The sequence below is a fragment of the Acomys russatus genome, chromosome 14, assembly GCF_903995435.1.
Source record: "Acomys russatus chromosome 14, mAcoRus1.1, whole genome shotgun sequence".
NCBI lineage: Eukaryota > Metazoa > Chordata > Mammalia > Rodentia > Muridae > Acomys > Acomys russatus.
This window is the reverse complement of record NC_067150.1, coordinates 15625137-15645420: the sequence shown is the minus strand read 5'-3', so window position 1 is coordinate 15645420 and position 20284 is coordinate 15625137. Positions and strand designations below refer to the sequence as shown.

At 51.8% G+C, this 20284-nt stretch overlaps 2 protein-coding genes across 5 annotated transcripts; both read left to right on the top strand.

The window, feature by feature from the left end:
* The first annotated feature begins 4280 nt into the window (after positions 1 to 4280).
* On the top strand, positions 4281 to 6868 carry Cdkn2d (cyclin dependent kinase inhibitor 2D). 2 transcript variants are annotated; one of them, XM_051155993.1, is made up of 3 exons: positions 4281 to 4438; positions 4713 to 4869; positions 6261 to 6868. In XM_051155993.1, the coding sequence occupies exons 2-3, from the start codon at positions 4729 to 4731 to the stop codon at positions 6618 to 6620; spliced, it is 501 nt and encodes a 166-aa protein (XP_051011950.1). In that variant the 5' UTR covers positions 4281 to 4438; positions 4713 to 4728; the 3' UTR covers positions 6621 to 6868. The 2 variants fall into 2 exon arrangements, with proteins under 2 accessions (XP_051011950.1, XP_051011949.1); XM_051155992.1 differs by lacking the exon at positions 4281 to 4438 and having other exon boundaries at positions 4447 to 4869.
* Positions 6869 to 7646: 778 nt separating this feature from the next.
* On the top strand, positions 7647 to 20202 carry Kri1 (KRI1 homolog). Of its 3 annotated transcripts, XM_051155989.1 has the most exons (19): positions 7647 to 7786; positions 7888 to 7961; positions 9031 to 9136; positions 10036 to 10150; positions 11549 to 11603; positions 11681 to 11730; positions 11879 to 11975; positions 12057 to 12134; positions 12921 to 13036; positions 13699 to 13825; positions 13926 to 14021; positions 14786 to 14956; positions 17608 to 17683; positions 17766 to 17854; positions 18073 to 18199; positions 18280 to 18410; positions 18711 to 18775; positions 18842 to 18940; positions 19873 to 20202. In XM_051155989.1, the coding sequence occupies exons 1-19, from the start codon at positions 7693 to 7695 to the stop codon at positions 20192 to 20194; spliced, it is 2088 nt and encodes a 695-aa protein (XP_051011946.1). In that variant the 5' UTR covers positions 7647 to 7692; the 3' UTR covers positions 20195 to 20202. The 3 variants fall into 3 exon arrangements, with proteins under 3 accessions (XP_051011946.1, XP_051011944.1, XP_051011945.1); XM_051155987.1 differs by lacking the exons at positions 7647 to 7786; positions 7888 to 7961; positions 9031 to 9136 and adding an exon at positions 9616 to 9712; XM_051155988.1 differs by lacking the exons at positions 7647 to 7786; positions 7888 to 7961; positions 9031 to 9136 and adding an exon at positions 9667 to 9712 and having other exon boundaries at positions 12063 to 12134.
* The last annotated feature ends 82 nt before the right edge of the window (positions 20203 to 20284 follow it).

Below are 20284 nucleotides of genomic sequence, written 5' to 3'. Positions count from 1 at the left end.
TTATGCTCATTCTGAGTTAGGGCACTGACTTAACACATTCTTACTGCCAGCACCCAACCCTCTTTACCTCTCAGCTGTCTAGGGTGGTTTCTCTGTGCCCCTCACCCTTGGGGCTCCTCCACCCGGATTTTATATGAAGAAATATCAGAGGGCCATGCACTACTCCCATCCCCCATCCCCCATCCCTTTCCCCCCCCCCCCCACCGTGAGTGCCTTCTTCAATGACCTGCCTTGGGCAGATGTAGGGCCCATCTTTTATAGCTGCTGAGCCGAAGCCCTGCTGGCCCTCCATTTGAGTTTTAGGTGTCATTAAAATAAGTCTAACAGCTGTGAATGTCGTTCTTGTCTGGGGACTGGGTGCTTGGGTGGGAGTGTGCACTAATTACTTGGTAATTTCTTCTACCCTGGTTCCTCTGAACCCTTCCCTCATTCCCTGTCACTCTCTGATCCCCTCTGTAGCCACAGACGTTGCTGTAAAATCTGACAGTACATCATGCCCTGCTTAGGCCTAGGGCTTTGATTTTTTTTTTTTCTTTTTTCTTTTTTGTTTGTTTGTTTGTTTTTTTCGAGACAGGGTTTCTCTGTGTAGCCCTAGCTGTCCTGGACTTGCTTTGTAGACCAGGATGGCCTCAAACTCACAGCGATCCGCCTGCCTCTGCCTCTTGAGTGCTGGGATTACAGGCGTGCATCACTGTGCCCGGCAATTTTTTTTTTTTAAAGATGTCATCTGGTCGTCTTCTAACTTCCAACAGTCTGTCTCTTGCATCTGCCTCCACATGTGGGTGGATCACAGGCAAGGGGCCCCATGACCCACTGTTTTCTCTGGTTCTGTTTTTGTTTTTATTTATTTATTTATTTTTGAGACAGGGTTTCTCTATGTAGCCTTGACTGTCCTGGACTTGCTCTGTATATCATGCTGGCCTCGAACTCACAGCGACACATCTGCCTCTGCCTACCTGAGGGTTGTTTTTATTTTCAAGAGAAGGTCTCACTTTTTTAAAACTCAAGATGAGCATATTGGAAGTTAGAGATCAGATGGAAGATTTTTTTATTGATAAGACTTCATAGAACACAAGCATGAGCAGTTTCTAGGTTCTATGTATAATTTCTTTATCTCGATGCTAATTATATTATTTTCATTAATAAAGTTTAGAATATTAGAGAGAGAGAGAAGGTCTCTTGTAATCGAGGCAGGTTTCAGACTTGCCCAGTAGCAAGGAACCGTCTGCTTCCAAGAGCTGAGGTTACTGACATCCCCAAATTTTTCTGGCTTCAGGAAAATATTTTAATTATCTTTATGTGTGTGTGTGTACCTATGTGTGGGTGTGCACAGGTCTGTGTGGGTACCTGCAAAGGCCAGAGGCCTCAGGTCTTCCTGGAGCTGCCAGCTGTAAGCTGCCTGGTGTGGGTGCTGGGAACCAAACTTGAGTCCTGTGGAAGAAGAGCAGTATGTCTTTTAATGGATAGTCTGTCTTCTGCCCTGTTTTTCTGGTTTTTTAGACAGATCCTTACTATGTAGCCTTGCTGTCCTGGAACTTACAATGTAGACCAGGCTGGCCTTGAACTCGGAGATTCACTTGCCTCTGCCTTCTGAATGCTATGATTAAAAATGTCTACTACCACATTTGGCAATATTTTGAGAGTTTTTGGAAACTGGCTATCTATTCCAGGCTGGACAACAATTTAATTCTTCTGCCTCAAATTCCTGAGTGGCAGGATTATGGGGTTAAAAGGCCTTCCTTTATCACCTGCCTATCACAGTATTTACTTCTCTGAAAACAATGCAACCACATCTAGCCTAGTCTGTGGGTGTCTGTGGGTTCCATTGGCCACCTCAGGAGCTTCTTAGCAGACAACAGGGCAGCTTTCTGTTCAGCAAGGTCTGTCTAACCTGACCTAGCTCATGATTGTTTTCTCACCAACTACAATGTCTACCTTTAGTCCTTTGGGGGTGGGGTGGGGGTTATTTTTGTTCCTCTGTGTAGCCTGGCTGTGCTGGAACTCACTCTGTAGGCCAGAATTGCATTTAATTCAAGGATTCGCCTGCCTCTGCCTCCTGAGTGCTAGGATTAAAGGAGTGCACCATTACTTCCCAGCATGCTTTAGTGTGTTTTTGTGTGTGGTGCTTACTGCTGTCCAAATTAGGCCAGACATGGTGGCATAGGCCTGTAATCCCAGCACTCAAGGAGAGGCAGGATGATCAGAGTTGGAGGCCAGCCTAGGCTACAAGAGACCTTGTCTCAATAAAAAATGTTAGAGGGCTGTGGCTGTAGATCAGGTAGTAGAGTGATTTTATAGCATCCATGAAGTCCTGGTCGCATGCCCAGCACTGCATGGACTGTGTCTATAATAGTACTTGGGAGCTGGGAGTGGTGGTGTATGCCTGTAATCCCAGCACTCAGGAAGGTCTCTGTGAGTTGGAGGACAGCCTGGTCTACAAAGTGAGTCCAGAACAGCCGGGGGTGTTATGCGGAGAAACCCCGTCTCGAAAAACAAAAACAAAACAAAACCAAAAAAGTACTTGGGAGTGGGACTCGGGGGGCTCAGATCTCATCCTTAGCTACATGAGACCTTTTAAAATTTTTTTGTTTTTCTTTTGGTTTTTCGAGACAGTGTTTCTCTGTGTAGCCTTGGCTGTCCTGGACTCACTTTGTAGACCTGGCTGGCCTTGAACTAACAGCAATCCACCTGCCTCTGCCTCCCGAGTGCTGGGATTAAAGATGTGTGCCACCACCATCCGGCTTTAAAAATAATAATAATAATAATAATTTTTTAAAAACATCAATGGGCTGGAGAGATGGCTCATCAGTTAAGAGCACTGGCTGCTTGCTCTTCCAAAGAAAGGACCTGGGTTTACTTTCCAGCACCCACACACCAACCCACAACTATCTGTGGCTACAGTTCTAGGAAATCCAACACTTACTCATGGGTTTACTTCCCAGCACCCACACACCAACTCACAACTATCTGTGGCTACAGTTCTAGGAAGTCCAACACACTTGCACAGGCATACATTCAGGCAGAGTACCAATGCACATAAACATTAGAAAAATAATTTACCAGATTAATAGTGCACGTCATTAATCCCATGCACTCTAGAGGCAGAGGCATGTAATCCTCTGTGAGTTCAAGAGCAGCCTGGGCTACATAGTAAGACCCTGTCTTGAAAAAAACTTAAAAGAAAATTATGTGGCTGGGCGGTGGTGGCGCACACCTTTAATCCCAGCACTCGGGAGGCAGAGGCAGGCGAATCGCTGTGAGTTCAAGGCCAGCCTGGTGTACAAAGTGAGTCCAGGACAGCCAAGGCTACACTGAGAACCCGTGTCTTGGAAGAAAGAAAAGTATGTGAATATGTGGGTGTTTGATTGCCTTTGTGTGTACCATGTTGGTTCAGGTACCTTCAGAGGTCAGAAGAGGGTGCTGGATTGCTAGAGTTGGAGTTACAGGAGTTACTAGCTGTCACCTAGAGGAACCCTTGGCACTCTACAAGAGCAGCAAATGCTCACAGGCACTGAGCCGTGTTTCTGGCGCTAAGAGAATTTTTGTTTTTATTTTTTTCGAGACAAGGTTTCTCTGTGTAGCCTTGACTATCCTGCACTCGCTTTGTAGACCAGGCTGGTCTCGAACTCACAGCGATCCACCTGCCTCTGCCTCCCAAGTGCTGGGATTAAAGGTGTGCGCCACCACCGCCTGACTCTAAGAGCTTTATTTTGACAGAGGGAAAAAAATTGGAGGTACGGACCCGCAGTAGCAGGTGAATCTTTGAGTCCAGACAGATCTACACAGTGAGTTCCAGGCCCAGCCAAGACCCTATCTCAAATATTTAAAACAAAAAAAGTGTTGGAAGGCGGGCACTTTACCGCCAGAAGCCAAGCCAGTCCTTTAACATAGCTGTCGAACGAATGAACCAAGTTCCCAGTCGCACTGTAAGAGCTTATTAGGGCTTCCGTGGTCCATGAATGCATAGAGAGTTCCAGTTCTGGGAGTTTCCAGTCCTGCCTCCCTTCCTCTCGGAGGCGCTAAGGACCCAGGACCAGCCCGCTCCAGCCGGTCTCCAACCTCTCGCTGGGTCAGTTAAACGCTCCTCTCCCTTTCCCGCCTGCCCGCCTGAGGGGTTTGAAAAACCAAAAACCCTGCGATGGCGGGCAGCCCCACCGGTTGCCGTTCGCGGACCAATCAGCAGCCTCACTCCTCCTGCGGGCCGGACAAACCTCCCCAGTGACGTGTGCTGATTGGCTGAGATTCCAGGTGGGCGGGACTTCGGGAGGTCGGGCGCTGGGCAAAGCGGCTCGGGCTACTCTGTAGCGAGTTTGTAAGAAAACAAGGGCGTTCGGGGCGGGGCCTGAGGCGGGCTTGTTTCGCCCACTGGCCGCCGATTCGAGTGGCCCGGGTTGCGCGAGTCAGAGCGGACCCCGCCCGCACAAGAGGAGGAGGGAGGGTGAGTCTGGGGAGACCCGGCCCAAGGGGCGGGCGCCCAAGGGCTGGGCGGGGTTCCCCGCTGCCTGTCCCGGGTGACAGGGGGAGGAGCTGGCTGCGAGAGCGAGGGTCCTGCTGGCCGAGGGTGCAGGGTCTGCGGCCGGGGAATAGCCGTAGAGTAGGCCCCGGTGACGCCGCCAGCCCCTAGGGGACGGAAGCCCTAGTGTTGGGATCCCGTGCTTGCCGGTTCCCCAGCCCTGACCTGGACTGGGCTTGGGGCTGGGTGGGTTTCACAGACCACCCGTGTCCACTATGCTCCTGGAAGAAGTCTGCGTAGGCGACCGGCTGAGTGGCGCAGCGGCCCGTGGGGACGTGCAAGAGGTGCGCCGCCTCCTGCACCGTGAGCTGGTGCATCCTGACGCCTTGAACCGCTTTGGCAAGACGGCCTTGCAGGTGAGGCCTGGCTGGCCCCCGGCCCCCACCCCCCCATCCCTCCTAGACTCCTGGCCCGGGTTGGTGATCCCCCTGAGGACTAATCCTTGTTTGCACCAATGTCGGGTGGGTGGCGAGGGTAGCATAGAGGGAGGGGATGGCTTTTCAGCTCCAAAGAATTCCTTGTCTAGAAGCCTGGAAGATTCAGTTTCTCCGCAGTCCTTTATTCCGTGGGTGGATTAGGGTTCTTTTCATACCAGTCCTTGAGGACAGATCACGTTTCTTGAGGCATCTCAGGAAGGTGACATATCTTCTCAGGGGAGATAGCCGAGTTTTTGTCTTTTTGGAGGAGTCCCCTTGAAGGGTCTCTGAGTATTTGCCGCGGGGGGGGGGGCGGGGGGGCGGGGTGGTGTCCTCATTTCTGCGGGTGGTGTGGATTTTTTTCTTTTTTTATCTTCTGGGTGCCCCATTATAAAACGATTCCCTATTGCCCGAAGGCCCTATAATTTGGGGTGGCATTTGTAGGAGTCCCATCCTTTCACGGGTACTCACACATCCTGAAGATCATGCCTGTGTCTAAGGAAGTTATTCCTGGACAAAGGAGATCCAAGTTCGCTAGAACATCTCCTTCCTCAAAAATCAGAAGTAGTTCCCAAAGTATGGGGTGGCATTGTTGGAGGGGTTTCACAGCCCTAGCTGTCTCCCATAAGGGAGTGCTCTGCCCCGGGCAGCGGGGGTGGGGGGTGGGGGGGTGGGATGGGGGGATGGGGTGGGGTGGGGAAGGCCCGAGGCCCTTGGACCTGGAATGTGTCCCTTCCTTCCCGCTCTCAGTTCCCTGGTTCCCTTCCCTTTGCTTCTCTTTGCTTCTTCATTTAATTTTTTTCCCCCTGAGACAAGGTTTCACTCTGTATGCCAGACTGGCCTTAAATTTGAGACTGTTCACTTGGCCTCTGAGGTGCTGGGATTACAGGAGTGGGTCACTATGCCTGGCTCCTTAAGGTTTTCACAAGGGTCTTTTGCAGTTAGGGTCTTTTTGTCTTGCCAAGAGAGCTTTGGGCTGTGTGAGTGGTGGCAGTGGTGGCTCAGGCCTCCTCTAATCCCAGCACCCGGGAGGCAGAAGCAGGTGGATCTCGGAGTTCGAGGCCAGCCTGGTTTACAGAGGAAGTTCTAGGACAGACAGACAGAAACTCTGGGGGGGGGGGGGGGGGAGGGAGGGGGAGAGCACCGTGCCAGCCTACATTTTGGTTGTGAGGTCCTTATTTCCAAAGAACCTGTTCTCTGGGGTCCAGTAGGCTCCCTTGAGGCCTCTCTCTCTTTCCTGGGGTGTCCCGGTTCACTAAAGAACCCCTTCTCTGGCACTCTGGATTCTGGTAGACTGTTCCTCCTCCTGACCTTCTGCTCCCCACCCACAGGTCATGATGTTTGGAAGTCCAGCGGTTGCTCTGGAACTTCTGAAGCAAGGTGCTAGCCCCAATGTCCAGGATGCCTCTGGTACCAGTCCAGTGCATGATGCAGCTCGCACTGGGTTCTTGGACACCCTGAAGGTCCTGGTGGAGCATGGTGCCGACGTCAACGCGCTGGACAGCACTGGGTCGCTCCCCATCCATCTGGCCATACGAGAGGGCCATAGCTCCGTGGTCAGCTTCCTGGCTCCTGAATCAGATCTCCATCACAGGGACGCTGCAGGTCTCACTCCCCTGGAGTTGGCTCGGCAGAGAGGGGCTCACCATCTCGTGGACATCCTCCAGAGGCACATGGTGATCCCAATGTGACCCACGGTCACTGACTTCAGCCAGGGAGCCTCACTGGGTTACTTGTCAACCAAGGAGAAGAGAAACTTTCTCTTTTCACTCCCAGCCATTGATGAAGGGAGTGGGAGGAGGAGCGGTCTGTGGTTTACTGGTGTTGATTTCTTGAGTGTGTGTGTTTGGGGGATGTTTCTCATTTGTTTTTCTCACCCCTTTGGTGTGTTGGACAGAGAAGGGGCTCCTACAGGCAACAGCCACCTAAAAAAAAAAAACGGTTGTTTCCTCTGCACCCAGGTTGCACAGACGACCTCAGGGCAGAGGTTTAAAGCCCTAGCCTCAGAGTGAGGTCATCACCTCCTGGGCTCCTGGAAGCTGGTGACCTTGGCAGGCTGTGCTCAGAGATCCCTGAAGTGTGAGGCAGCTACCTTGGGCATGAGAGGGGGAGGGGAAAAACATTTCAATCAATTACAAGGATAGCATGAGTTCATTTTTTCCTTGGAAGTTTGTTTTCCAGTCTGTTGTACAGAGTTTGAATATATGTATTTATTGCTTTATGGAGAAAGATTGTTTTGTGTGATTATTTAATGTTTTGGCTCATTAAACTAAGATTTAGGCATGATGACGACGACGTCGAGGGTGACTTCTAATTTGGGAGTCTGGGATGGGGTATTCTAAGTTCCAGGACATGGGTAGGATGAGACTGGTTGGCGTGGTTGTAAGAGTTGTGGGGTAAAGGGGCAACACTGATCATTCCCAGGGCGTCAGGGTGACTGGGCTGGGTGGGGCAGCAGTCGGGTGCTGTCGGAACGGAAGGGAGGCAGGAAACCGCGAGTGGAGAAAGGGGCCCCCTGATGTCAGCTGGGTGCCGGGTGGAGTAGGGTGGGCGGTGGCTCACGGCGTTTCCCCGCAGAGGCTTGTCCCTGTGGGTGTGGCCTGCTGAGCAAAAGGGCCACAGGATCCCGGAAGGGTAGGGGTGGAGCGAGGCGCGTCGGTAACGGATCCGCTCCTTTAAGGATGCCCTCGGTGGGCGTGCCCGAGGGAGAGCCTGCCCCGGAGGGGGCGTTTCCACGCATGCGCGCTAGGCCACACAGCCGCCATGCCGGAACCGCGCGGTTCTGGGTCCCTGAAGGTGAACGCAGCGTTTGCTGCGCGCTACAGCCGTTACCGCGAGCGTGAGGAACTGCAGAGACGTGAGTGGGGGGCGCCTGCGCAGGCCGTGGTGTGGGGGCACTTGGGGGGGAGGGTGCCGCTGGTGATGGTGGCTGTGGGAAACCTCATGTGTACTCCACAGTGAAGGATCGCTATGGGAATCCGGACGACGGCGGCGACTCCAGCTCTGAGTCTGACTCGAGCGATGAGCATGTGGTGAGCTTTCGCGACCAGGCCTCGCGTCCTACCCAGATGTACATGGAGGACTTTCCTTAACTCGGCTGGGTTGTGAGGGAGCCTTCAAGACCCGCCCCTATCCTTTGAGTAACAGTCAGTGCCCTCCCCAACCCAGGGATCCGAAATACACCCTCCTTTGTAGAAGAGGTCCCAAGCCTCCCACCCATTGAGCTCTCACTTGGATGTACAGGGGTGCCTTACCATAGGGAGTGCTTCTCCTAACCCCTTAGGTGACAGCCCCTTCCTAGTGGTCACTAAATCTAACTACTCTCCTAATGGGCCCGCAAGCCTCCCACAGCACCCCGAACTGGATACACAGCAGGAGTCTGACCCTAACTCCAAATGGCCCGATAGACCCCTCCTAATCCCTACATTCCCCACCCCTTGAGTACGGAGCAGTACTCTCCTTATACCTAGAGAATTGCTAAATCCTCCCTACCTCCCCAAAAAGGACAGAGCACCTTACCGTAATCACCAGACTCTGTGGGAACACCCAGGACCTGCACCGTAAGCCCTGGTGACAAGCAGCATCCTGCCTATGTCTAGGAGACACCAAATCTTTGATACTTTCCAGATGTGGCATCAGTTCCCAGAGGGACTCTTCCCCTAACCCTGTAGAGCCCTAAAGTAGGTCTATGACACCTTCCCCAGCCCTGAGTGACAGGCATTGCCCTCCCCATCCCTAGGGCTTGTCATATCCCCTCTACTTTAACTAAGCGTTATCCTCCATCACCACGGGTACCTCACCATCCTGTGTAGAGGTCCAACCCTTACCCTTCGGTCCCCTAGGAACCACCTTTCCCATTTCCTAAAACCCACAGCAGCTCCAGTCTCGGCCTCTTCCCCACCGTTCCTTTACCCTGTCAAGTACCTGCCTCTGTCTGGCTGCACCCAGCCAGCACAGTGCTGTGCCTGCTCTCTTCATCTGGACTCTCTGTCCTTCCTCCCCTCCACCAGTCCTCGGGGTCGCTGTCCCTGCTACACCCTGCTCTCCTCACAGTGTCCACCTTCCTCCTGATGTCATACCTACTTCCCTTTCCTACTCTAGGAATTTGACCCCCAGCAGGAGAGAGACTTTTACAGAACTCTGTCTTTGCTGAAGAAGAAGGACCCCCGAATTTACCAGAAGGATGCTACCTTCTACCAGAGAACAGGTGTGGGGGGGGCTGCTTCCCTAAGTACCTTAGAATTGACGGAATTGTTGAATGAGTTGTTAACATTCCTGAGTTTCCCGAGTGTCATGCCAAACCCGAGCGGCAGCATACAGCGCCCACAGTCCTAGCACTCAGACCTCAGGCCAGGCGGAGCTACGTAATGAGATCCTTGCCAAAAAAGAACAAAAACAAAAACAAAAAAACAAAAGGAAGCCAGGCAGTGGTGGTGCATGCCTTTAATCCCAGCACTCCGGAGGCAGGTGGATCTCTGAGTTCAGGGCCAACCTGGTTTATAGAGTGGACTCCAGGACAGCTATAGTGAGACCCTGTCCCTGTCCCCATCCCACCACCACCACCACCAGAAAAAAGGAAGAATGAAAGAACAAAAAAGACCCAAAGTGCATGTGTGCCATCTGAGGACCAGCACATGCAGGGTGAGCTCTGGCATTAGCATGCACCGAAAGTTGAAAGTGCTTTTTAATTTGTGTGGTAGTTTCTCAGGGAACCGAGACCAGCCTCTATCTTACTGTGTAACCAAGGGTGTGATGGATCTTCTGGTCCCCTGCTGGGTTACAGGTGTGTGTCACATAACTGGGACTGAACAGCCTGGGCTCGCTGGGCAAACACCATTACTGCTGCTGAATCTGCACCTGAGGTTTTTGTTTGGTTGATGGTTTGTTCCTTTTGTACATAGTGGGTTTTGGTATAGCCTGGGCTACATCGTACTCTGTCCCTGGAAAAATAAATCGGGGAATAGAGATGATTTACTATTTTACTGTTGGAAGTCGCTGGCAAGGATTTAGAACTTCTGTGTGCTCCTAGCCCTGCCACATGGGATTCTCTGCCAGGAGCAAGAGGGAAGTTGTGGGTAACAACAGGTGTTTTCTCCCTGCTCGCAGCCGACACGTCATCTTCAGAGAGTGAGGAGGAAACAACTGCCTCAGGAAAGCAGAAGAAAGTGCAGCCCATGTACTTGAAGGACTATGAGAGGAAGGTCATCTTGGAGAAAAAAGGGTAAGGAGGGGCTTCCACCCCGTCAGCCTCCAGCTCCCTGAAGACCAAGAGAGTGTGTGCTTGTTTTCAAGACAGGGCTTCTCTGAGGCTTTGGCTGTCTTAGAACTCACTCTGTAGACCATGTTGGCCTTGAACACACAGAGATCCACCTGCCTCTGCCTCCTAGATGCTAGGATTAAAGGCGTGCGCCACCACACTTAGCCCATATAAGTATTTCTTTTAAATAATTTATTTTTATTTTATTTTATTTTAAGACTTATTTATTGTTGTGTATACTTGCACACCTGTAGGCCAGAAGAGAGCATTAGATCACATGCTGGGAATTGAACTTAGGACCTCTGGAACAGCAGCCAGTGCTCTTAACCTCTGACCCATCTCTCCAGCCCTTTATTTTATGTGCATTAGTGTTTGCCTGCATGTGTCTGTGTGAGGGTGTTCATATACACAGTTATGAACTGCCACGTGGGTGCTAGGAATTGAACCTAGGTCCTCTGAAGAGCACCCGGTGCTCTTAACCCCTAAGCCATTTCTCCAGCCCCGCATAAATATTCTTTTAAAAGGGGTCAGGTGGGGAGGGGCATAGGCCTCAGTGGGCTCCTTTGTAGTGTGGGTACCTATTGGTTTGTTCCCCAGCACTGTTAAAAACAAACAAAACAAACAAACAAAACGAAAAGAGGAAACATATTGTGAAATAGAAATACCTTTAAAATTCAAGAGTTGTAGTCAGACTCAGGAGTGTATACCTAACCCCAGGATTCCAGAGACAGGAACATGGTTGTCATGCGTTGAGGTCAGACTGCTTCAGATAACAAGTTCCAGGCCAGACAGAAGTGCATGCTGACACCCTGTCTTCAGGGGTGGGACGCTCAGTGGGTAAGAACACTTGCCACTAAAGCAAGAGGACTTGACTGCAAATGTTAAATGCTGGGCATGGCCAAGCACTTAGCTGTGACTCCAGAGGGATTACAGGAGCTTGGTGGACCAAGACTAGCTGCAGCAGTGAGAGGCGAGAGAGGCCGGTCCAAAATAATACAGTGGCGGAGGGCTGGCCATGGTGGCGCCCTCCTCTAATCCCAGCACTCCGAAAGTCGAGGCCAGTGGATCTCTGTGAGTTCAGGCCCACCTTGCTGTACATACTGAGTTCCAGGACACTCTACCTAGTGGCTCTCTCTTGTTTTGTTTTGTTTTTTCCTGTTGTTTTTGACAACTCTAGCCTTTGCAGCCATGTGCATGTAATGCATGTACACATTACACGCATACACACATATAAAAATAATTTCATTGGGAAAAATAAATACTAGACATTAATGCCCAATAATCTCATTTAAAAGACAAGACATGTGGGTTGAGCCACTGGGTCAGCATGGTATTCTAACGTCTCCATTGTTTTCTGTACAGCAAATATGTTGACGAGGACAACTCTGATGGGGAGGCCTTTGATCACAGGCTCAAGGTGGGTAGAACAGTGGCTGGCTGAGGGCATGAGAGCCCGTATCCGTTCTGGGGCCCACATCAATCCCTCCTCTGCAGGAAACATCAACAAAGAGTTACGTAGAAGAACAGAAACAGCTGAAGGAAAGGTGAGCTTGGGCTTGGGTTGGTGGCTACAGGGACAGGAAGTAAGGTGGGGACAGAACAGCAGCTGCGGTGCCAGCAGTGTCCATGCCACTGTGTTGCTCTGAGTGTGTCCATGCACCAGTGCTGAGGTCTGTCCCATGGTGTGTGCAGCTTCCGAGCTTTCGTGGAGGACAGCAGCGATGAGGACAGTGCTGGGGAAGGTGGCTCTGGGTTGCTGCAGAAGCACGCTAAGAGCGGGGAAGAAAAGGTCAGTGCCTGGGGCCCGCTGGGTGCAGGGTCTGGAGATGGCTCCTGGGTTTCTGAGGGCCTGAGTGCTGCCCTTCCCCAGGCGCAGGAGGAGGTGGACTACCTGGAGTGGCTGAAGGGGCAGAAGGAGATTCACAGCTCCGAGTCGTTAAAAGAACTGGTAAGTCCCCCAGGGCCAACTGCCTGCCGCAGCTTTGTCTTGCCTTGCGCTTCCCGGTACCCAAGGACACTAGAGGCACTGGGGTGTAGTGGAGGCCTGCTTACAGTGCCCCAGTGAGGGTATTTTTTGGGGGTGTTGCTCAGTGGTATAGCATATGCTTACAGTCCCTCAGTGAGGGGGGGGGTTTTTGGGGGTGTTGCTCAGTGGTTTAGCATATGCTTACAGTGCCTCAGTGAGGGGTTGGGCTTAGCTTGGGGTGGTGCTTACCTAGCACGCACAAGGACCTGGATTCCATCTCAGCACCAAAAACCACAGGCACATTCTTCAAGGATAAACACAAGCAATTTTAGGGTTTCAATTTCTCAGTGAATAAAATGAGGCCAGCTGAGCATGGTGGCCACGCCTTTAATCCCAGCACTCGGGAGGCAGAGGCAGGCAGGATCGCTGTGAGTTTGAGGCCAGCCTGGTCTACAAAGCGAGTCCAGGACAGGCAAGGCTACACAGAGAGAGACCCTGTGTATAAAAACCAAAAAAAGAAAGGGGGGGAAAAAAAAAGGTTAACCCAGGCCAGGTGTGGTTGCTCACATCTATAATCTCAGTACTCAAGAGGCTGAGACAGGATTGTAGCTAGTGCCAAGTCAGCTTGGGCTATACAGCATGACATTATCTCAAAAAGAAAAAAGGCATAAAGCGGTAGTAATATAGCCACTCTAGGTTGGCTGTGGAATTCCAGATCTTTAGATCTACCCCAGGACACTGAGCTTGTGTCACCCTCTCTCCCCATAGACACACCTCAAGGAGTACTGGAACAACCCAGGACTGGACGAGGGGGAACAGTTCCTGAAGGATTATATCCTCAACAAACGCTACGAAGAAGAGGAGGAGGAGGAAGAGGAGGATGGGTAAGGACCACTTCCTCTTTCTAGAGTGTACCTCAGTTTAGTTTCCAGCATCCAGGCTAGGCAACCAAGGGCACTGTGAGCTTGGGATTTTAAAAAATAATTATTATTTCTAATTTTTTTTTTTTTTTTGAACAGGGTCTCTCTGTGTAGCCTTGGCTGTCCTGGACTTGCTTTGTAGATCAGGCTGGCCTCAAACTCACAGCGATCTGCCTGCCTCTGCCTCCTGAGTGCTTGGATTAAAGGCCTGTGCCACCACTGCCTAGCCTTTTCTTTTTTAAAAGATTTATTTTATGTAATGAGTGCTCTATCTGCATGTACACCTGCAGGCCAGAAGAGGGCATCAGATCATATTATAGATGGTTATGAGCCACCATGTAGTTGCCAGGAATTGAACTCAGGACCTCTGGAAGAGCAGACAGTGCTCTTAATCACTGAGCCATCTCTCCAGCCCCTATTTCTAATTTCTTAATTACATTTATTTATTTGCAGAGATGGGACAGCATATCATAGACAGGCAGCAAACTTATGGAGTCAGTGCTCTCCTTCTACCATGTAGACCCATAGACTGCCGCGCCATCTCACCAGAGTTCTTGTGGGGATAAAATGTCATGTCTTAGCAGGCTCACTGGTGCCTCTGAGACTAACTCTGTGGTGTCCTTCAGGGTTCCGGGCCCCCCAGTCCAGCTGGCAGTGGATGACTCCTCAGATGAAGGGGAGCTGTTCCTGAAGAAGCAGGAAGACTTTGAACACAAGTACAACTTCCGCTTCGAGGAGCCTGACTCAGCCTCAGTGTGTGCCCAGGCCCGGGTCAGGGAGGACATAGCTTCCCAGGGTCCAGCCCTTCAACCCCATACCCTGAGGTCCCTGTGGCCTCCGCTCCTGCCCACAGGTCAAGACATACCCACGTAGCATCGCATCATCTGTGCGCCGCAAGGATGAGCGCCGGAAGGAGAAGAGGGAAGAGACTAGGGAGCGGAAGAAGAGGGTGAGTGTGGCTGGATGCAGCAGTCACGCCAGTGACCCCGAGTTCTCCTGAGAATTTTGAGCCTGTTGGAGGTAGGTAATTAGTTCAAGGCCAAGCTGGGGAACAGTTACACCATCTCCACAGAAGAAAGGAAAAAGCAGCTGGTGCAGGCCTTTAATCCTAGCACTGGGGAGGCAGAGGCAGGTGGATCTCTGTGAGTTTGAAGCCAGCCTGGTCTACAAAGTGAGTCCAGGACAGCCAGGGCTAAACAGAAACCCTGTCTCAAAAAGCCAAACAGGGAGGGGAAAAAAAAAAAGCAGCTGGTGGCACATACCTTTATAGGAGGCAGAGGCAGGAGGATCTCTTGACTTCTAGGCCAGCCTGGGCTACAAAGACCCTATGTAAAAAAATAAAGAATAAAATGAGCTGGCATGGTGGTATGTACCTATATCGACAGTACAGGTCACTACTACTTCAAGCCTAATCTACATAAAGAGTTGTAGGCTATCTTGAGCTACATAGTGAGACTGTCTCAAAGACAAAATACAGGCTGCAGCTCCGTGGGTGGAGCATTTGCCTAGTGCACAAAGCGCTGGCTTTCCTCAAAGCAATGACGGGATCATTGAAGGAAGCAGGCATAGCAGACAGTGCCCGTCCCCTGTCCTGCATTCCCAGAGCTCAGGAGGATCTGTAGTTAAAGGTCAGCCTGAGACCCTGTCCCACCAGGGAGGCCCTGTTTGCAAGGCTCTGCCATCATGAGTGCTGAGCCCCTCTCCCACCCACAGGAGAAGGCTAGGAAGCAGGAGGAGCTGAAACAGTTAAAGAACCTAAAGAGGAAGGAGATTCTGGCCAAGCTGGAGAAGCTGAGGCAGGTCACTGGCAACGACACGCTGGGCCTTGAGGAGCGGGACCTGGAGGATGACTTCGACCCTGCCCAGCACGACCAGCTCATGCAGGTATGACTGCTCGGAAACGTGTCTGTAGCACCAGAGGCCACCTCTTAGCTGTGTGGCCTCAGAAATGGCTTGACCTCTGTGGCACCTTTTTCTTTGCCTTCAATGTGAACTTAGTGGAGAGCTGCCTTGGGCTAAGGCAAAGGTGGGTGGGAGGGATGGACGTGAAAGGACAGAAGGATAAGTGCTCAGGAACAGTGGGTTATATTAAGAGGCAACGGCACTGGGACAGGAGGGTCATTCAAGGCCTGCCTAGGTACACAGTGGGGTGGAGGTCAGCATTTGGATACATAGTAAGATCCCCAGGAAAGGGGGCATGTTTAGGGATGGGTTGTGGCCCACCTACAATCCCCCAGTGAGGGGCTAGGGGTGTGGCTATTGTCCTGTACCTGTCTAGCTTTGCAGTTTAGCCTCTGCCAGAAAAATGAGAACCCGCCCCCCCAGCCCCCACCCAGTGGAACCCAGCCAAGCTAATGAATAGCTCAGGTTAGCACACAGCAGTTTCGACAGTCACTCACTGCTGCTCAGGAGAGAGTTCCAGACAGACACCACCACATACAGCTGCTCCAGAAGATGGTCACACCCCATAGGCCTCGCACTGTGACGCAAAGACAATGAGATAACAGGCATCCTCAACCACACAGTCCTAAGATGGCCTGGGCTGAGGGACTGCCGCAGAAGAGGGGCAGGGGTGGCAAGTAGTTTGTCTTGGTGCATATGTCTTTGCACTCCATAAGGTTGAGTCACTGCCGTACTACCAGGGATGTCTTTTAAAAAGGTTTTTAATTATACAGTGTTTTGCCTGCATGTAACACCTGCACACCAGAACAGGGTACCAAATCTCCTTATAGATGGTTGTGAGCCACCATGTGGTTGCTGGAAATTGAACCCAGGACCTTTGGAAGAACAGGCAGTGCTCTTAACCTCTGAGCCATCTTTCCAGCCCAGGGATATCTTAATTTCTTTTGTTTTTCTGAGGAAAAGTCTTGCCATGTGTCCAGGCTGGTGTCAATCTTTGCACCTGCCTCTCCTCAGGAACTGCAGTTACAGGTGTGTACCACCATGCCTGGCTTGGATCTTGAATTTATCTATTTACTATAAATGGGTTTTGATGTGTATGTGTTGGGGTATCACATGTTCCATGGCATGTAGGTGGAGGGTATCTTAGTGAGACTGGCTCTCTAGCTACTGTTGGGGTTCCACGAAAGTGCCTCTATCTGCTGAGCCATCTTACCTTTCCCTGGGTTTGTTTTTGGTCATGTGTAGTTTTGATGAGACTGGGATAGAGTCACATGCACTGAGACTGAGCCTTAGTCCTTAAGCTCAGCTTTTGAGCTGTTAACATTTGTTATACTGGGAGGACATAGCAGCATGTTTTGGAAAAAGGTGTTGAGAAACCTTAAAAAAAAAACAAAAAAACAAAAAAAACCAAAAACGTAGAGCACTGTGACAGCCCTAAATAGCCCATAGCCAAATGTGGGAAGTCATGGAAGGAGGCTGAAGGGCGCAGTGTGTGGGGAGTGGAAGGAATCGCACTGCAGGGCTGTCTGCGTTTAAGGTGCTTCTCAGGCCTTAGCCTTGTTTTCTCAATAGAGGAGCAGTTGCTGTTGCTCATGGTGACTGTAAGAATCTCAGCAAGAAGATGCCTAGCATATAGAGGGTGCTTAATAAATGCACAGATGAGCCTAGAAAGACATACAGCTCAGCCTTTAAAAGTACTAGCTCTCCTTCCAGGAACCAAGGCTCGATTCCCATCACCCACATGGCAGCTCACAGCTGTCTAACTGCAGTCCTAGGGGTCTGATGCCCTCTTCTGGCCTCCAGGAACGCCAGCTGTGCATGTGCCCTTCTTGGCACTAGAGAAAGGCATAGTCCCAGCCTCCTTGTACTTGAGAACTGACATATATCTGACATCCCTGCACAGACTCAGGATCAGGGTAGTGATGGAGACATGTGGCCTTGGCTTCCCTGGACTAGGATCACAGTGTGGCCCCAGATGTGGACTGTAGTGTGACAGATGGTGTCAGGGCTGTGTGTACTGGGACAGGACCCTAGTATCGGAGCTCCAGCCTCATTCTGTAGCCCTGGCTGGCCTGTTCCTCATGATCTTCTGGGCTCAGCCTGCCGCAGGTGATGGCAGCTCAGCTGAGTCCTGACTAGTGCATGGGTCACAAGTGATGGCAGGGTCTGAGTCCTGCAGAGCTGTAACTGGCTGTGTGAAGCAAATGTGGCCTAGACATCAGGCTGCGGCGGGTGGTGTGGAGGCTCCCAGAACACAGATCCTTTCAAGGAGGTAGGTCATGGAAGGCTCAGGAGCCGGAATGTTGGGTGTATTGGCATGGGTTTATAATCTCAGCACGTGGAAATCTGAGGCAGAAGGGTTGCCAGCCTGGGCTACAAAACTGTGTCTCAATAAAAGCAAAAACTATCATTTACCTGTAATCACTGCACTTAGGGGCAGGGGTAAAGGCAAGTGGATCACAATGCCAAGGCTAGCCTCTGCTACATAGCTTGAGGCCAGCCTGGCCTATGTGGAACCCTGTATCATACAACTAAACAGTATGGTTGGTCAGTCATGCTGGCGTTGGCATGGGGAGCTGAGCTCCTGTAGGTGTGCAGCTCCTGCTGCCGCTTAGGCCTGCCTTCCCTTGCAGAAATGCTTTGGAGACGCCTTCTATGGCACTGCGGAGGAAGAGAAGCCACAGTTTGAGGAGGAGGAAGGGCTGGAAGGTGCGTGTCCTTCAAAGCTGGGGGGGCGCGGTCTTGGGTTTGCAGCCCGGGTGCTGGTCTCACTTTGCCTCTGTGGAACCAGATGACTGGAATTGGGACACATGGGGCGGACCTGAGCAGGACGGGGCCTGGAGCCAGCAGGAGCTGCACTGTGAGGACCCTGACTTTAATGTGAGTGCAAGTTTCAAGTAGGGTGCAGTTGGCAGAGCAAAAGCTTTCCATGAATAAAGGCTCTGTTCTGAGAGGGGGGGCTCAAGGCTTGGCTGCACGGCACATTTGAGGCCAGCATGGGCTGTGAGACCTTAAGAACAATGAGTGTCCCCAGTGGGGTCCCGGAGGCTTCAGAGGCATTTAGGGCTGGCCTGATCTGACCTAGATCTTCTTGATAGATGGACGCTGACTATGACCCCAGCCAACCTCGGAAGAAGCTTCGTGAGGCCCCAGTCTCAGGCAAAAAGAAGCGCAAGTCTCCGTTTGCAGCTGCAGTGGGGCAGGAGAAGCCCTTGTTTGACCCTGGTGAGGCACAGGGCGTGCTGGGCAGCATGGCTCACAGGGCCTTGAACATGCAGTGCCCTGACCGCCTAGCTTCTGTGCAGGGGACAGGACTTTTGAGGAGTACCTAGATGAGTACTACAAGCTGGACTATGAAGACATCATCGATGACCTGCCTTGTCGCTTCAAGTACCGCACTGTGGTGCCCTGCGACTTCGGGCTCAGCACAGAGGAGGTTGGGACCGCGGTGGCAGGGAAAGTAGAGGGAGGCCCACAGAACGGGAGGAGGTGGGACAGTGCTAACGTCGGCCAGCACTCGAGAGGCTGAGGGAGAGGGGCGCTGTGGATTCCACGCTAGCCTGAACTATATGGTGGAAATAAAAAAATCAAGCCAGCATGGTGGTACAGGCAGGAGCCCCTGCCTCAAAAACAAGACTAACTCACTTGTTCACCGCCCTCCTGACATCCTGCTAAGTGACAGAGGCGCAGAGGCAGATACCAGGACCTCACAGTAGCCATCTTCCTTCCTATGCAGATCCTTGCAGCCGATGACAAGGAGCTGAACCGGTGGTGTTCCCTGAAGAAGACCTGCATGTACAGGTGACAGCAGGGCGGCAGGGGAGGGGAGGCAGTTTGGACAGCTTGTAGAACACCTCTGATGCACAGGTCGGAGCAGGAAGAGATGCAGGAGAAGCGAGTGTACAGCCAGAAGGCCCAGAACTTGGGGAAGAAGAGGCAGATCTTCAAGTCTCTGTGCCAGGAAGAGTAAGCACTGGGCCCTGGGGAGGGCGGCGGCGGCTCACCTGGCTGACACCAGCTGTGTAAACTTTAGGCCAGTCACTCTCCCTCTGGCAAAGATTGAGTTGTGTATGAAATACTCAGCATAAGGACGGGAGGAACTGGACACAGCGACACGTACCTGGCCACATACCTGTCACTGGGGAGGCATGGCAGGGTTCCCGGGCTCCAAAGCAACAGCCTGTCATTGTGGGCTGTGAAGATATGTTTACTTAAGACTGGGTCTGAGCCAGGTGTGGTGGTGCTTGCCTTTAATCCCAACACTCACGAAGCAGAGGCAGGCAGATCTCTGTGAGTTCGAGGCCAGCAATCCACTACCCTCTGCCTACCCGAGTGCTGGGATTAAAGGCGTGCGCCTCCACGCCTGGCTCCGAAATAAATTCTTCTAAGGACTTCCTAGGCTTGTTAGATGTCACAAGGACAGTTGTCATCCGGTAGAGTATAGGCCTAGACTCTAACAAGCTGACTGACATAAATGGCTTCAGCTACTGCAGCTGATTTGTAGCTGTCATATTTATGAGGCCATCTAGGTTCCATGAGACCGTCTTAACAATAGTACTGGGGCTGAGTGGGCAGAGTGCTTACCTAGCAGGGATAAAGCCCTGGGTTCTATCCCAGTGCTGTATAAACCTGACAGAGTTCTGAGTTCAAGGCCAGTGTGGTCTACAGTGAGTTCCAGGACATCTAGGGCTACATAGTAAGGCCATCACATCCCACCCCACCCATTTTAACAAAACAAAACAAAACAGATCAGAAGTTAAAGGTCATCCTTGGGTACACAGTTTAAGGCTAGCCTGGGCTACATGAGCCCCTCTTCAAACAAGAAGAGCAAAGAGGGGGAGAAATCATTGCCTGTTCTGAACAGCAGGCTGACCTAAGCCTTGACTTTCCACTTCTAGGTTGGAAATGCCCACAGAGGCCACAGGGAAATCACAGGGCAAGGCTGGTCCACAAGCTCAGCTGCCCACGCTGGATGGAACCTACGGGAAGAGGCTCCAGTCTGAGAACCCAGTAGCCAAGGAAGAGGAATTGGCACACACAGCCTGCCCAGAGAAGCCAGCCTCCCAGAGGCACAAGAAGAAGGCCAGGCTGCTGGGTCCCACAGTGACACTTGGAGGTCACAAGTTCAGCCGACAGAGATTACAGGCCTTTGGTCTCAACCCCAAAAGGCTGCACTTCCGCCAGTTGGGTCGCCAAAGGAAGAAACAGAGCTGCCCCTGAGAGCCATCTCTACAATTAAGCTGTTGACTACAGCCCTCCTGCCACCCAATGGCTCCCTCTTCTAGGCATGGAAACAGGGCCACCAGAGCT

Excerpts from the sequence above, each read along its gene's own strand:
- Cdkn2d (XM_051155993.1), top strand. The coding sequence starts at position 4,729 with ATGCTCCTGGAAGAAGTCTGCGTAGGCGACCGGCTGAGTGGCGCAGCG. Across the intron at positions 4,870-6,260 it reads TTGGCAAGACGGCCTTGCAG|GTCATGATGTTTGGAAGTCC; the intron begins GTGAGGCCTGGC and ends CCCCACCCACAG.
- Kri1 (XM_051155989.1), top strand. The coding sequence starts at position 7,693 with ATGCCGGAACCGCGCGGTTCTGGGTCCCTGAAGGTGAACGCAGCGTTT. Across the intron at positions 9,137-10,035 it reads TACCTTCTACCAGAGAACAG|CCGACACGTCATCTTCAGAG; the intron begins GTGTGGGGGGGG and ends CCCTGCTCGCAG. Across the intron at positions 17,684-17,765 it reads GGAGGAGGAAGGGCTGGAAG|ATGACTGGAATTGGGACACA; the intron begins GTGCGTGTCCTT and ends CTGTGGAACCAG.